This window comes from Pholis gunnellus (genome assembly GCF_910591455.1).
Source record: "Pholis gunnellus genome assembly, chromosome: 6".
Lineage (NCBI taxonomy): Eukaryota > Metazoa > Chordata > Actinopteri > Perciformes > Pholidae > Pholis > Pholis gunnellus.
In genome coordinates, this window is record NC_136532.1 from 9,106,484 (window position 1) to 9,119,940 (window position 13,457).

A 13,457-nucleotide genomic window follows, 5' to 3' on the forward strand; every position below is an offset into this window, starting at 1 on the left:
GTCTGTGCTCACATAAATATTCAAACATGCATGTGCTTGAAGCATTTCTCCATCATATTGTGAGCTGTTGCATTGTAGTATACAAGGTCAAGGGAAGGAGAACCCAGTTGGAAACATATTGAAGTCTGACGCACAGCAGAAAGAAACTAATGAAGGACAACTTCTGAGAAAACATTGCTGATAATAAAGGAAACATCCCTGACCTATGGCGTATGAACAAAATGTGTAGACGATTAGCGCAATTACAGGAGAACATCAAAGGAGATTATACACACACACACACACACACACACACACACACACACACACACATGGTGGGGAATGGTAATTAAAGACCAGCTGGGTCTTTATTATATGAAAATGTAGGAGGGTTGTTGGATGAGAATCCACTCCTGCTGCTTTATTTTTTATTTTTTTCTATTGTTGAATTACTGTTTTAAAGTAAGAGTAACCTGTGTTCTTTTCTGTTAAAGGGATTTCTCGCGACACAACGGAATTTTGGTTTAACAATTTCTCATGGCAAACCTTGTTGCATTGACCTCTATCAGTTTTAACTCTGTACCCAGCTAACATATTTCTATAATCTTGCCTCTACTTAGTTCAGGTTACGAAAGAAAAAGAGACCCCATTGTTGTCATTACTGTGCCGTCCTTGTTGCATCCCATTTTAGCAGTCCATAAATTATTTTGGGGGAAAAAGAATGGCGTGACTGTAAGAAATTGAGGTGAGCTCAAGTCTTATTGTTGGCGGGCCCCCATATGACAACACTCAATGAATGTTTTAAGGAACCAAGGCCCCAGAGGGACAGTGAAGCTACATGCAGATGTTTCCATGTGTTTGCTTAGAGTGTGTTTCTATAGCAAAATAAAACGAGCTCTGTCTTTTCTGCAGTAAAAGATAAGGAATGAGCATGAGTGCAAAAAATCTGGCATCTGACAAGAGCTCTTTAACTTCTCAGAGAGGTATTGATCACCAATATATTTGATTGATTGTGTAATTAAAGATGAAAATCTGAATTATTGTCACCACTCCGAATAGACCCATTTGTAAAGGTCATTTTTACTTCATTCCTCTTCTCTGTTGCTTACTCTTTTTCTGGGGTAAACAGTCAAAGATGAACTGATGGATTACTATAAACATATTCAGTATTTTGGCAAAATAGTGTCAAATATTCAGGTGCCTGCTATTTGCTAATGGCTACTAGAAAAGCTGAACCGACAGACAGACAAAAGACAACTTTAGCATAAAAATTGGCAGAACAGAAGATTTATCCGCTAATTCGTTCCACAGCAGTGACATTTGTAAACTCTGTGCTAATGAACAGCAATGGTGGGGCTACCTCGAGTAACCCGTTTGCTATGGTGGCTATGATAAGGTGAAAGTAATTATCATCCAACTGTGCCAATCAGACCGTAGACCTCTCCATCGTCGGGACGTCCACATTTAAAGCTTCACAGTCTCTTGAGAAACGTCATTGCCACTTTTCGTCTTCTCACTGAAGCGGCTCAAGTGTCTGCCAGAAGTTATGCATCAAACACTTGAAGACACCTGAAGCTAGTCAAATCATTAGAAAGCTGCAGTGTTTTTTTTCACCAATATGCAATATGACATCTCTGAGTGTCTAAATTTCTCGCTCCAATTTAAAGAAGTTAAAGTCAGCCCTACGGTAGCCTATTGCAATATTTGCTTTTGAAGTGACAGGATTCCTAGTGGGAATGTTATGAAGGGACTCCAGACTGTGCAGACTCAACCTGAAGGAAGCTATAGTCCTATTTAGCATAAGTGATGCCGATGGCATGTGTCTGCTTGCATGCCTGCTTCTCCTCCTTGTGTATTCTTGTAATGACTATGCATAAATAAGCAACAAACTCCCATTTCCATATTCTCTCTGCAGGCTAAATCCTCATTCATCCAACCCATGTCATTGTTCCCCAATGTTGAACCTTATTGTGAGCGTGTGTCTGGCGCATGCATGTGAATTATTTTCTCCTCACCTTAAAGACCAATTCACCCATCAGTCCGTTCCACTGACCGTCAGGCTGCAAGCTGCCGTATTTGTGGTCTGGAGTGACGTAGATCTCATACTTAAAGCCCAGGTAGTTGGACAGAGCGTCCAGCACGTCAATGGAGTAGCCCTGGTACTTTTTCGGCTTTCCCAGAACATTCTCTGACACCATTACGAACGGCTCCTCCTGCAAGGCAAAGATCAATCAGTGTGTCAGCAAGTCAGTCATGCAGCCAATCAATACACCATCATTCAAGCATTAAATCACCCAATTACTCAAGTGGCCATTATACCACCACAAATGTTCATCTAAAAGGTTGGGGGAGTGTCTGTGAGAGCCAACATTACAAAGAGGTCACGTTCAACACATTCTTACTCACAATACTAGCGTAATTCGAAGTATGTTTACAACCATCAGTGCACGCCTTTATTATGGTGTTAATAATAAAGTTTCCCTTTGGAGTTTACATCTAAAAAAAACAGCTTGGATGGTTGAAAAGATGTCCTACCACTAACAAGATTAAGCCTTTTAATGTTTTAAGCCCTGCATGTTTAACCTTTGCTCTGAGTCTTGTTCCTCGTACCGTTTCACTGACACATTGCTGCACTTCAGAGCCACCTTTACCGCCACCTAACTCTCAATGTGCATCACCATCCTGTGTATAATTGGGATTTGTCTCCCCTCTGACATGTGAAACGCCATAACATAAACATGCATCACATCCAGCTCTCTTATACATGCATGTGTATCCTTGATCCCTTGTATAATTTGAGATACTAACAGCATGGGGACTCATTGAAACATTGCTTTATGTCAGTTACTACACAACAAGATTTGGAAAGAATATTACATACCATTGATAGCAATATGGTAAAAAAAAAACGTTCTGACCAGGAATAATTCTGCCTTCTGTTCTTGTGATGGCAATCTGGATACTGACTAATGTACAAAAAACAGATGCAATGACATGCTGTACTTAATATCTGTTTAAGTGTTGAAACTCTTTGCTAAACGCGACCTTTTTCATTTAAGATTACAGGAGAAAAAGTACGCCTCAATCTTGTTTTGGCTGAGCTCCCAAAGTTCCCTACTCAGCTTTCTTTTTATTCACAGAGGGAACCATGCTTAATAATCTATTTAAATATAGCCTATTTAACATTTTCAAGTGAATTAAAATGTTGGAAATCAATAATCGCGCCATGCAACTCAGCAGATTTGCTTTTCATTGGGTAATTTTGAAATGCGCTTGGGACGGCTGAACCTCTTGTTTGTCAATATCTCCATGGCATCTAAAGGGCAGCTTCCTGATGAGGTAAAATGACATCCAACCACGCTGACATTTAAAGGGACACGGCGCAAGGGGAAACAAGGTATTTTTCAACTTTTACTTACTGTACTTTGATTGAGTGTTTCACACAGGAGTTTTCTCTCTTTTCTCTCCCTTTCCCCCTCACCCCTCTTTTTCTCTCTTCTTTAATACATCCCTATTGATGAGTGAAATGTTTCAGGCCAATATGTCTCGCAGATTTATGAGGGGCCTGTGCGTTATTGACTGGATACTGGCTGCACATTAAGCACAGACAGGCAAACATGCATGTAGGCTATGCTACGTATTACCATGGCGCTTTCTAATCCTTGCTACCTGCTGCTGTTCAATAACCCATTACGCAGTGAGTGGACATGCATGCCAAGTCCCTCTCTCAAGCATCTACCCATCAAGGCAGTAACGCCCACGGACATACACACTCATACATACAGAATAACGCCTCGAGCACAACCGACTGCTTCCCTATGCGGGTACTTTAAACCTTTATAGACCAACATGGATGATCCGTTTGTACAGGGGAACAATAACACAATTGACCACTTGTGTCCAGATACACTTCTCAGGCGAATGTTTACATTGGAAGCTCATTTCTAAAGGTAACACTTGACATACATTACACAGCCATGATAACCTATTTAGAATTTAGAATATAGATATCAATGTTTCCAAATCAACTGTGCAGACACATGAGGGTGGAAGAATGTTCCACTAATTCTCCAGCTTAGAGTTTTATGAGTGCATTCGCCACTTCTTTATAGCGTATTCCATTTCTGAAGTGCAGGACAACAGGATTCTAACAAGCTAGGTTGTCAATCAGTCAATAGGGTATGGATTGGAGCATTGGAGGTGTCGCCCTGTTCATTCCTATGACAGTTGTTCAACTGCGCATGAAGGAAAAAAGGGTTTGACTTACGGTTATGAAATTCACACTAAATTACCCAAATCTTCCGCATCCATGGGCTCATTGAGGAAGCGCACTAGCGTTTCCCCTTAACCCCTTCTACCAGCCCTCCATCCAGCCTCGTTCTGACTCATTCACATGAACGGAAGAAGGAGAACAACCCTGGATTGGCTATTATTGCATTTCACAACTTTGAGTACATAATGATTTAATTAAGGGCTATTCAAGTGTTAGCACTTGTTTTTTTCTGGCCCAAATGGTATCATGTGACGGAACCAGAAGTTCCACAGTTTGGCCAATATGTCAAATTTGCTTCAAATCCCGGCACTCTTCCTGGGGGCTTGGTCCAGGGGCATGGTACATGTGTAGTACCAAGCAGTTAAAAGAATAAATAAATGACAACAATTTAGCAACAAAAACTCAACAAGTAAATGGTTTTACAAAGTACAAAAAATAAGGTCTTATGATTGGAAGTTAAAATTATACCTTCTAAGTCAAAATTGAGCTGTGCCTGAAAAAGATTCTCATTCCATTCCATTTTCTCTCTCTATGTTTTCCCAATAACTATTCAGCTGTTGTGCAGTAATTGCTTTCCAAGTAAACAGGCTCCGTGATTTGCAGTGAAAGCCCACATATTCATACGCTACACATGTATGTGGCTGCATAAACACAGGCCCACCAACACAAGATTGCTAGCTAACAATAGAACACAAAACCAATGGCAGCGGCAGATCAATACAAGACAAGAAACAGTGCAACTTTGTGTATATGTGTGTATGTGGGGTGTTTGAAGGTCTCATTATGGTGCACTGAAAAGGACTAGGAGAACAGAATGCATGTCCGTCTAGTGTCTCGAAGCCATCCCACGATTTTAGCTTAGCTCACTGTTCTCTGGCAAGGGCAAAGGTTTTGACACAGATGTCATTTCAAGTTGGCTGTACAGTGCATGACAGCTCTCTCCTTCACTTAGACGTCAACATGAACTGTTCCTACACTTGCTGGACTGTCACTGGTCTTTCCTTCTGTCTTTAATCTTGTAAAACATGGTGGCTTTTGGAGAAACAGTCTCAATTCTCTATGAAACTATAAAGCCAAATATGTTTTGGGAATAAATCTGAAGTAAAAAAAAAACAAGCCATGCAGTTACAGAAAAATGCCTTACATATATTATCTGGTTTGAATGAGTTGTTTAAGTTTTGCATTTTGAGAGGCAACGAGTCACGTTATCATCTAAACACTTCTGATTTAGCTTACTGGTTGGTCTCGCTTTGAGCTGCCAGGCTCAATACTCAGTCAATGGTTTTCAGACTGAAATCTTGTCACGAAAAATCACCTCCTGAGATGTAGTCTGGCTTTGTGACGCCAATCTGTCTCTCTCCTGTCTCTTCTTCCTCTCTTTGTCGTTATTTTGCATTCTCCTCCTTTCCCCTGCCACTCACCAGCTGTGCTACACACCGTTTGGTATCTTTCCGCACCCCAACGTCCCCAGCTTTCCCTAAACATATGTCTGCACACCTCTTCTCTCTCCATCCATCGAGGCTACAATACTTCCCACTTGTCATTCTTGCAATACTACCTCACAACCCTCCATAACCGGCGAGCCTTCTCTTCCATCTCCTCTTTGTCTTCCCAATATTGCTCCCATTTCTCATTTAAATTAACTCATCCCTCCTCCTGCTTCCTTTCCTCTACTCTAATTCCTTTGGTGCAAATTCATCCCTGGTGTCCTCTTGACTGGAAGTACCACATGTGGTCAGATGGATGATTAGGTGTTTTTGGAAACGTGATTGGACCAGGAAACACCAATTGTACCACAAAGACTAAATGGGCATTTGAAGTGTCCTCTGAGGGAATGCTGGGCATGACATTGTCATGTGGTGATTTGTAGCGGTGAGCATATTCAAAACACTCTGTGGATTTGTCCGTGAAATTGGTGTAAAACGTATTTTGAAAAGCTCTGCCAGTCTCTGCAGAAGATTAGACTCCACATTGTTATAAAAGATAATTATCCCTCAGTCTCATGTATCAAAGAACAACAACAGACAAATTGTGTATCATTTACTTCGTTCCTCTTCCAACAGGTCCAACCTTTTTATCAACTGGCACAAACAACTGTAGGTAGATGTAAGTCTCTGCTGTGAACCTTTGGCATGGAGGTAAAGCCAACGACCATGAACACGGTAATGTCTGCAGCCGGGGTCCTTTGTTGCATTTCCCTCTTCCTTGTTCTCTTTCAATTCTCTACTGTCTCTATCTAATGGCATACTAAATAACATCGTTTAATCAAACTCAGTGTCTAAAACAATTGAATGTAAGCTTATCAATCATAATGGATCATTATAGTCAATCATTGTCAATCATCACAACAGTTGTGCTTAATGTGTGCCTCATCCTCTTTCAAAGTAAAATTTGTGGTTAATTCGGGGGGAAAAACTGAACATGCTTTTATTATGAAAAAAAAAAACTCACGTTAAAAATCCTCTGCCTTTGGCTGCATATTTGGGCTGCAGTATATAGTCACAGCTTGCTACTCATAAATGTGGAAGACAAGCAAATAAATGTGGGTGCACCTCAAACAATTACGAAGTAGAGAGTATTATACATTTTTTTTGAAAATCAGCAAAAGATGAAAACTCTGCTGCTGAGGTGAATAGAAGTGAATGAGAAACATATGCAAGTCAGTGAGTGGTAATTCATCGGCCGTCTGATTTTGCAGATTCAGAGTGGTACATCTAAAGAAAATCCACTTCCTGTCTCTTACACATCATTTTAATGTAACCGTTTCAAAGCTCCAAATTCAATTCCCGGTTTCAAAATATCAATTCTGCTCACACTTGTGACCAAAATGTATACACTACTAAGCCCTGGACAACCATGGACACATGATTGCAGGGATTTAGCCATTCCGTGGTAACATCTAATTAATAATCAATACATTCCCAGCCAATCAATAGCATTGATTTAAAGTCATTAGCCCTAATAGTGGTATGATCTAATCACCAATTAACTCATCGATAACTATTCAACAGTGTGGAAGATAGACTAGAAATAACAGATCCTTTTACAGGTTAATCTTTGTTTTCGTGTACATGTGCGTGTTCACACACGCTTGTTTGTTTCTGCTCGTTACGGCGCAGGAGCCGCTCTGCATGGTGCTGTGTGAGACAACTGCACATTACACACAGAAAACAGTTGTATCGGAGCAGAAAAAAAGCCCGGGGCAACGCGGAAACAATCTGTTCCAAAGGTCCCTTTAGAAACCTTTCACATCATGCACACACACTTACACGCACACAATCAGGATTTGCCCTCTAACCATTGTCATGTAAAAAAAGAACACAGCACATCCGGGCAGCACCCTGGACATTTCACGATGTTTCTATCTATTTTTGTCTTTAGGCGCTCATGAGTCATCATGGGTAAAAACATTTAAACAACCAGGTATGTACAGAATATGAAGGGTAGGAGAGGACAATAGATGTGCACATACAGTAATAACTGTTCAAATACGGTACATCTATAGGAGCCACCCAGTCAGTGAGAGAAAGGGCGACATCAAAATACACAATCCATATTCTTTTTCCTTGATGATGAAAATCATCAAGGAAATGATGATGAAAATCAAAGACCTGGGGAAAAAAACAATTTAGAAAGAAAAAAGGATCGCCACAAAGACGTCTAGCATTATCGCTTTCTTCCCTGCTTCTCACTTCAAAGACGGGATATGAAGAATTTACAGACGTGAATCTTTAAAGCACTCGTGGGATGTACTCAAATCAATGCTGCAAGCGAGACAGAAAGAGCTGGAGTCTCACTTTCATCAAGTCTCCAATGTTCTCCATCATCTAGCTATCAAATGTAAAGATGGAAGCTAATGACATGATTATAGTTCGGGCCATTACTAAGCTCATCTTCTTACATTTTATTTGTGTTTTGCCTTCTCTGACTCTGCGCTTTCCTCTCAACACTTTGTCTGCCATTTTCCTTCCCGAACACATCCTGTCCCTCTCTAGGTCTCCGTAGAGACACAGTTGAATGATGGGAAGAAAACTAGACAAAGGGACGGAAATACAATAAAAGTCTGACATGCCAGCTCTAGTCACAACAGCCCATCTGTGATTTTTTGAGTGAGCGGCTGGACCCATTTCAAACAAGGAACACTGAAACAGGTCTTTTTTTTTTCTCGTGTATGGCCAATTTGAAATCACAGAATGATAAAAAAAAAAAATAAAAAAAAAAGACTTGCGCAAAGAAATGAAAACACAGGTCAGATACTCACCAGAACGGTCACGACTCGTAGCACCACTCCTCTCATGTTATTTTCCAATTTCCTGTCTGTCAGCGTGCCGTTCAATCCATGAACTGGGTCCCACGTTGCCAGCTGCAATGGGAACAGACACACAAACATACAAGTTGGATTCTCAGACATCGTGGACGGTGGATGAATTGGGTTTACACAGAGATAAACGGTAGAGAAGAAAAGAAGCAAATGCACCTCAGGCACACAATATCAAAACATTAAAATGACGTCCCTGTGATCCAGAAGGAATACTTATTGAACAAAAGTAACAAAGTACAGTAGCCTTATAACTGTAAACACAAATACATTTCTATCTACTTATACCATATATTTTAATGTCCTACTTTCTATAAAGCCCCACTTTTGAAAATGAATTTCCTGAACACACCAAGGTGTACCCCAGGTGCACTATGCACTGTACCTGAGAAAATTATGGTAATTTTATTCAAAGGTGCTTTATGAATCCTGACCCAGACTTCTTTGTATATCAAATAAACTTCCAGTCTTTTCCCCCGGACGACATTATTTAAGCCCCAAATCATATTTCCTTCATGTGCTGCCTTCTGCTTTCAATAAGATATTGTTTCAAGATCAAGCTGCTTTCCCTTTAGAGGTAGCAAAGAGTTGATTTGCTGTCTGCAAAGACAAACAGGCACCACCACACACGCGTACTGTGATACACACAACATTGCATGGCTTGATTTGTGCTAGAAGAAAACACAAACACACCAGAGCAGCAGAGGGCATGCTGCAGAAGGAAATACGGGATAATTCATTTCTCTAAAGCCTGACGTTACTGTTGAATGTCTTATTCTCTGCCAATTCTGATCAATTCCCTTTTGAGACTAATACTCACTGTGACAAAAAACTGGTTTCTGTTTAACGCCGTGGCATTTAGCGAACATTTCATATCCTGTTTGAAGTAACAATTTAACCCGCTCCTCTGGTAGAATCACTTTGCTTAACCTAGTCATTAGACACACCCAGAGTAGACCACCGCGAGTGGGATTTCCCTTAGTGTCCCGTTGCACCATAAGGTAGGGCTATCAGTGTTGCTCAAGCTCCCACTTCACAAGAGCTTCAGTTTACACACATTCTAATGAACCAGTTCACGTTCATTTATTCTATTCTTTTTACTCTTTACTTGGTTGGCGTTCAATTTGTCTTTCAGACCTATTTTCAGCATCGTGTCTACAAATTAATTATATTACTTTATTTTTCATAGGTTTATATTTCATCCAAATACTTTAACGGGGGCAAACGGGCGCATGTGCGTGAGCACACAAGAAAGCATCAGCGAGCGGAAAAGCGTCATCACATGGTAGCAGTTCTGCTCCCCGTGCACAAATGGAGTCCCGGTAGCACAGGGCAATAACAAGTGCGAACTTGATCCTCCTTACGCACTCGCAACTACGTGCTCGCTCATTCGTCAAGTTGACTTTTGAGACTTTGGAGGCAGGGATAGAGTACACACACAGTGGCTGATGTCGGTCTGTCTGTCTGTCTGTGAGCGTCGCAAACTGTCCCGAGAGTTAACAACGCTCATGTTCATGACTGTCATTGTCGGATATATTCAGTATACCAGCATAGCACTGCCCAACTTGACTTTAAATCTAATCAACTGAACACACCGGTGTAGATTTACAGTGCCTGTGAAAGGTCTGGGTATTACATCCCTCTAAAGGCCCGGCACAGCCATTGTTCACCCACTAGATTAAACCTCTTCTCAGGACTGAGTAAGTTTACACAGACTGTTTGATTGAAACTCTCTGACTTCTTTTAGCTTTATTGCACCAGTTGGGTCGGAAAAACGACACATTTTTCATTGTGTTTAGTACATCAAGTCCGGTGACCACACACAATTCCCCATAAAGCTTCATCCTGCTTTAATGTGAGCAGAGGTCTAATCAGGGAATTTAACTCCAACGTATCCTTATCATGTCTTATTCTAATTATCATTAGAACATTGCTGCAATTTCAAATTCACTGTTACTCTTCTTGTCTGTCTGCATTTATGTAACTCACACAGACTCAGCCAGGTAGATCATGTTACATGTTATCCTCGTTTCAGCCTGGGAGGGGAGATGTGGAGCTAGAATCTGAATCTGGCTCCTCTCCCACACGTTCAAAAACTGCATCCGGTATTTTTGTTTTTTCTATTTTATAACATGCAGAAAACAGAGTCATTTGTAATATTTAGTTTCTCTGAAGATGAGCCAACCTAGCTTTATTCTATAACACAGAAACAAAAACTGCTGTTGTACACTGCTCACTACAAACCCATTGTTAATACAGTGTGTGAATGTGTGTGTGCACCCTGCTCGCGACTCACATATGCCTGCAACCCTTCTCCCTTCTTTTTTTCGTATCTGTGTGTACGTATATGTGCTGTGTGTATGTGCGTATGTACGTATGTGCTGCGTGTGTGCAAAATACACAAGATAGAAGGTGAAGACAAACAAGATGCAAACAGCACACACATACAAAGAGATAACATACTGTAACACCAAATATGCATATAAACACTAGGTTGATACCCGTTAAAAAGGCACTAAATATATATATATATATATATATATATTAATCCACATTTTGTTAACTGGACGGAACAGTGCGCTGCTCTCTGGCTCTATAGTAGTCCCACAGACTCTCCTTCACTTTTGCCCACCAGCTTTAAAGTAAGATACAGAAACCTGTTGGGTATTGAGGACTCTTTTTGCAGTTGTTATTCATGAGCAAACTGTAACCTTCACTGTACCTTCACTATACATTTAAAAGGTACACACAATAGTGCATGCTTGTTAGCACAAAGGGGTACACGTCACACACGTAAACATTCCAAGCACACAGGCACGACAAAAACAAGCCACACATGCCGGGACATGGTGTTACTAAAGGACAAACAAGACACAACACAGGGGCACAATATCCCTGTGTTGTCGCTTGTTTGTCCTTCAGTAACATGCGAGTGGTAAACGTGATATGAACACTAAAATTGGCATCTAAAAGAATGGAGATTTGCAAAAGAAAGAAAGTTATATTTATATATACCGTACACATAGAATAAGTTAAAAAAAAAAAAAAAGAAAGGTCTGCGGCAAGACAGAGAAGCAGTAGTGAGACCGGACGTCTTGAGTGGGACCAGGGAAAGTGTTTTCAGTGAAAAGTGAAAACGGGGGTCGGTAAATAAAGCACAACGAATGCAAATTTAAAATGGTGTTGTAGCGCAGTGTGTGCTCTCCTATCAGCCTATTCAGTTGTTTACTTCCTGAAATCTTGACCCTTATTTGTGGCCAAGCCCTGTGGAAAAAGTAATGACCAGTGAAATGTACGATAATTAAGTGAACTAAAGCCCACCTTATTCCACGCTTTTAATAAGCTGTTCAGCTGTATAGCACTGAGCCGCACAAACCTTTGTATATAAAGTCAGTGTGAATGTAAACAAATACGATTGCGAGATAATGGCAGTTACAAAATCAAAACAGTGTGGGTTTGTTGTATTCATCAGCGTTTCCTGTACTGCCTCTGGAAGACAATAATGGCCTTCTGCTGTCATTTTACCCTTAAGCAAGGCACTTAATATTGATTCCTCTGGACTATGTGAATAAAACAAGAGTTCCTATTAAAGGCATTAGTTTGAGCTTTCATTGAGGTCCTTTGGCCGCGATGTTAAACGTTAACACTGCACTTTTCCAATGTGAAAAAAGAATATAAAGAATAATAAAGCAGATTCAGCAATGAACATTCTGCAACGGCCTGTAAAGAAAAGTAGTCTGTGCGGCATTTCCCACGGTGTTCAAACGCAAGTCAATACGATGAGGGGAAAAGCATCAATCAAAATAGTCAAGCACTACAGTTATCACAGAGGCTATCAATCAGGGGCAGGCTGGCTTTGTTTGCAGCTGTATAGCACACTCAGTCATTCACAGACAGACGCAAACGCACACAAATGCACACACATTATGCATTAAAGGAAAATCTAATTTTACTCTCCCACTCTCACTATGGATTGATCGTCATACATTGCGGATTTTGAATGGTGTGATTCAATTATGGCTAAATGAGTCATTGACAGCCACTGAGATTTGTCTTTTTTAAAGGCCCAATTTCTGGAGGTGAGTGCGATGAGTGTTATCATCCAAATTGCTCTTTGTACACATCTACGGTACTGTATGAAGAGTGTCTTCTTGGTTCCACTATTCCACTGTTGCAGATGCACACACGTCCTTCTAAAGGCCAATCTGGGTACATCCTGCTTTATTTTCAGTAATTTCTGAAGTATTAAAAGATATTACCTCTTATGAATGTTGTTCTTGGATCTCTGCCTTAATTAACCATTTCTTTCAATCCTCTTAGAAAATGTTACTTTTATAATTCTGCCCATTAAAGCATACTGTAAGTTGAGCCCGTCGACATTCCCGCAACTTCACAGCAACCACTAGATGTTATTAAAAGCTATAAATCCTTTAATGCCTTCTAACATATTTCTCTTTTATAGTTCCATTTCTAGATAAGTAAGAAGACTATAAGACTATTATATGATATTATATTTAATATTATATCATTATACTATGCTACATTATCTGAATACCAAGATTTTCACTCTATATTCATATTGTTTTGACTTTCATATAACAGGAGAGTGTGAAAGCAGCATTGCATGTGAGTGTTTGTTTGTGTGTGTGTGCGTGTGTGTGTGTGTGTGTGTGTGTGTGTGTGTGTGTGTGTGAGTGAGTGTGGACGAGCACACGTGAGTCAGGACCTAAAATGGCAGCCTGGCTAGCAGAGTGGCACACTGCCTCTGCTTATCTCCACAGCTCCAGATAAGGGCTCATTTCCCCCCCGACAGTATGAAATAAATGTGCATTTGTGTGTGTGTGTGTGTGTGTGTGTGTGTGTGTGTGTGTGCATGTTAAGTGACTG

At 40.5% G+C, this 13,457-nt stretch overlaps 1 protein-coding gene across 1 annotated transcript in view; it reads right to left on the reverse strand.

Annotated features, from left to right (window-relative positions):
• Positions 1–13,457, reverse strand: part of grid2 (glutamate receptor, ionotropic, delta 2) — a gene marked incomplete at both ends in the record, with an annotated part of 431,005 nt that overhangs the window by 88,231 nt on the left and 329,317 nt on the right. The window contains 2 exons of the mRNA XM_079161163.1: positions 1,995–2,192; positions 8,514–8,615. Of these exons, the coding sequence (XP_079017289.1) occupies positions 1,995–2,192; positions 8,514–8,615 (300 nt within the window). The remainder of the gene's footprint in view (positions 1–1,994; positions 2,193–8,513; positions 8,616–13,457) is intronic.